Source organism: Hippocampus comes, unplaced genomic scaffold, assembly GCF_001891065.2.
Source record: "Hippocampus comes isolate QL1 unplaced genomic scaffold, H_comes_QL1_v1.1 scaffold444, whole genome shotgun sequence".
Lineage (NCBI taxonomy): Eukaryota > Metazoa > Chordata > Actinopteri > Syngnathiformes > Syngnathidae > Hippocampus > Hippocampus comes.
In genome coordinates this window covers 88,793-89,467 of record NW_017805078.1, presented here as the reverse complement: position 1 = coordinate 89,467, position 675 = coordinate 88,793, and the positions used below count along the sequence as shown (strand labels likewise).

At 55.9% G+C, this 675-nt stretch overlaps 1 protein-coding gene across 1 annotated transcript in view; it reads left to right on the top strand.

The window, feature by feature from the left end:
• The window catches only part of LOC109513097 (ice-structuring glycoprotein), a 9,372-nt gene that overhangs the window by 8,122 nt on the left and 575 nt on the right, over positions 1–675 (top strand). The window contains exons 12-13 of the mRNA XM_019865312.1: positions 87–163; positions 357–455. Of these exons, the coding sequence (XP_019720871.1) occupies positions 87–163; positions 357–455 (176 nt within the window). The remainder of the gene's footprint in view (positions 1–86; positions 164–356; positions 456–675) is intronic.

Genomic DNA, 675 nt, shown 5'->3' with positions numbered 1-675 from the left:
CTTTGACCTTTTCCCCGATCCGCCGCTCGAGCGTGCTTGTCGCGCAACCCGTGTGTGTGTGTGTGTGTCTCTTTGCTTTCGCCCAGCCCCTGCTCCGAGCGCCGCCGCGTCCGTCACCGCGGCGATGACTGCGACGCCCACCCGCCGAGCTACGACGGCTAACGTAAGCACGAAGCCGTGCCACCAACACACACACGCACGCACTATGTCTACGGTAGTACCAAGACTGACCTGTGAGGTGCAGCGCTGCGCCCAAAATACAAAGAAGAAGAAATGGAAGAAGCTCAGTGAACTCTTTTTCACCCGTCGTGTCTCATACTCCAAAAACGTGCTTTGCATCTCCTTTGCTCTCTCAGGGAAGGAAATGCCACCGAGGGACGTGCACGGGGACCACCTGCTACACCGGCTTTCGCAACACGCTGCAGACGTGCTCCGCCGCGCAGCCGCACTGTCAGGTGAGACCGCGGGATGCGGTAGGCTTCGTAACTCCATCGCGGCTTCCGACTTTTCTTTTGAGCAACGTGTGAATTAGAATGCAAAAAAAAAAAAACCTCCAGACACCAAGTAGCACTGGTGAAAATCTGTGGCCCCCCCTCCAGGATTGAAGTTGCCCCTATGTCCTGAAAATCCCCTTCAATAATAAATGTCACCGCAGCGCACACACAAGATGGAAAG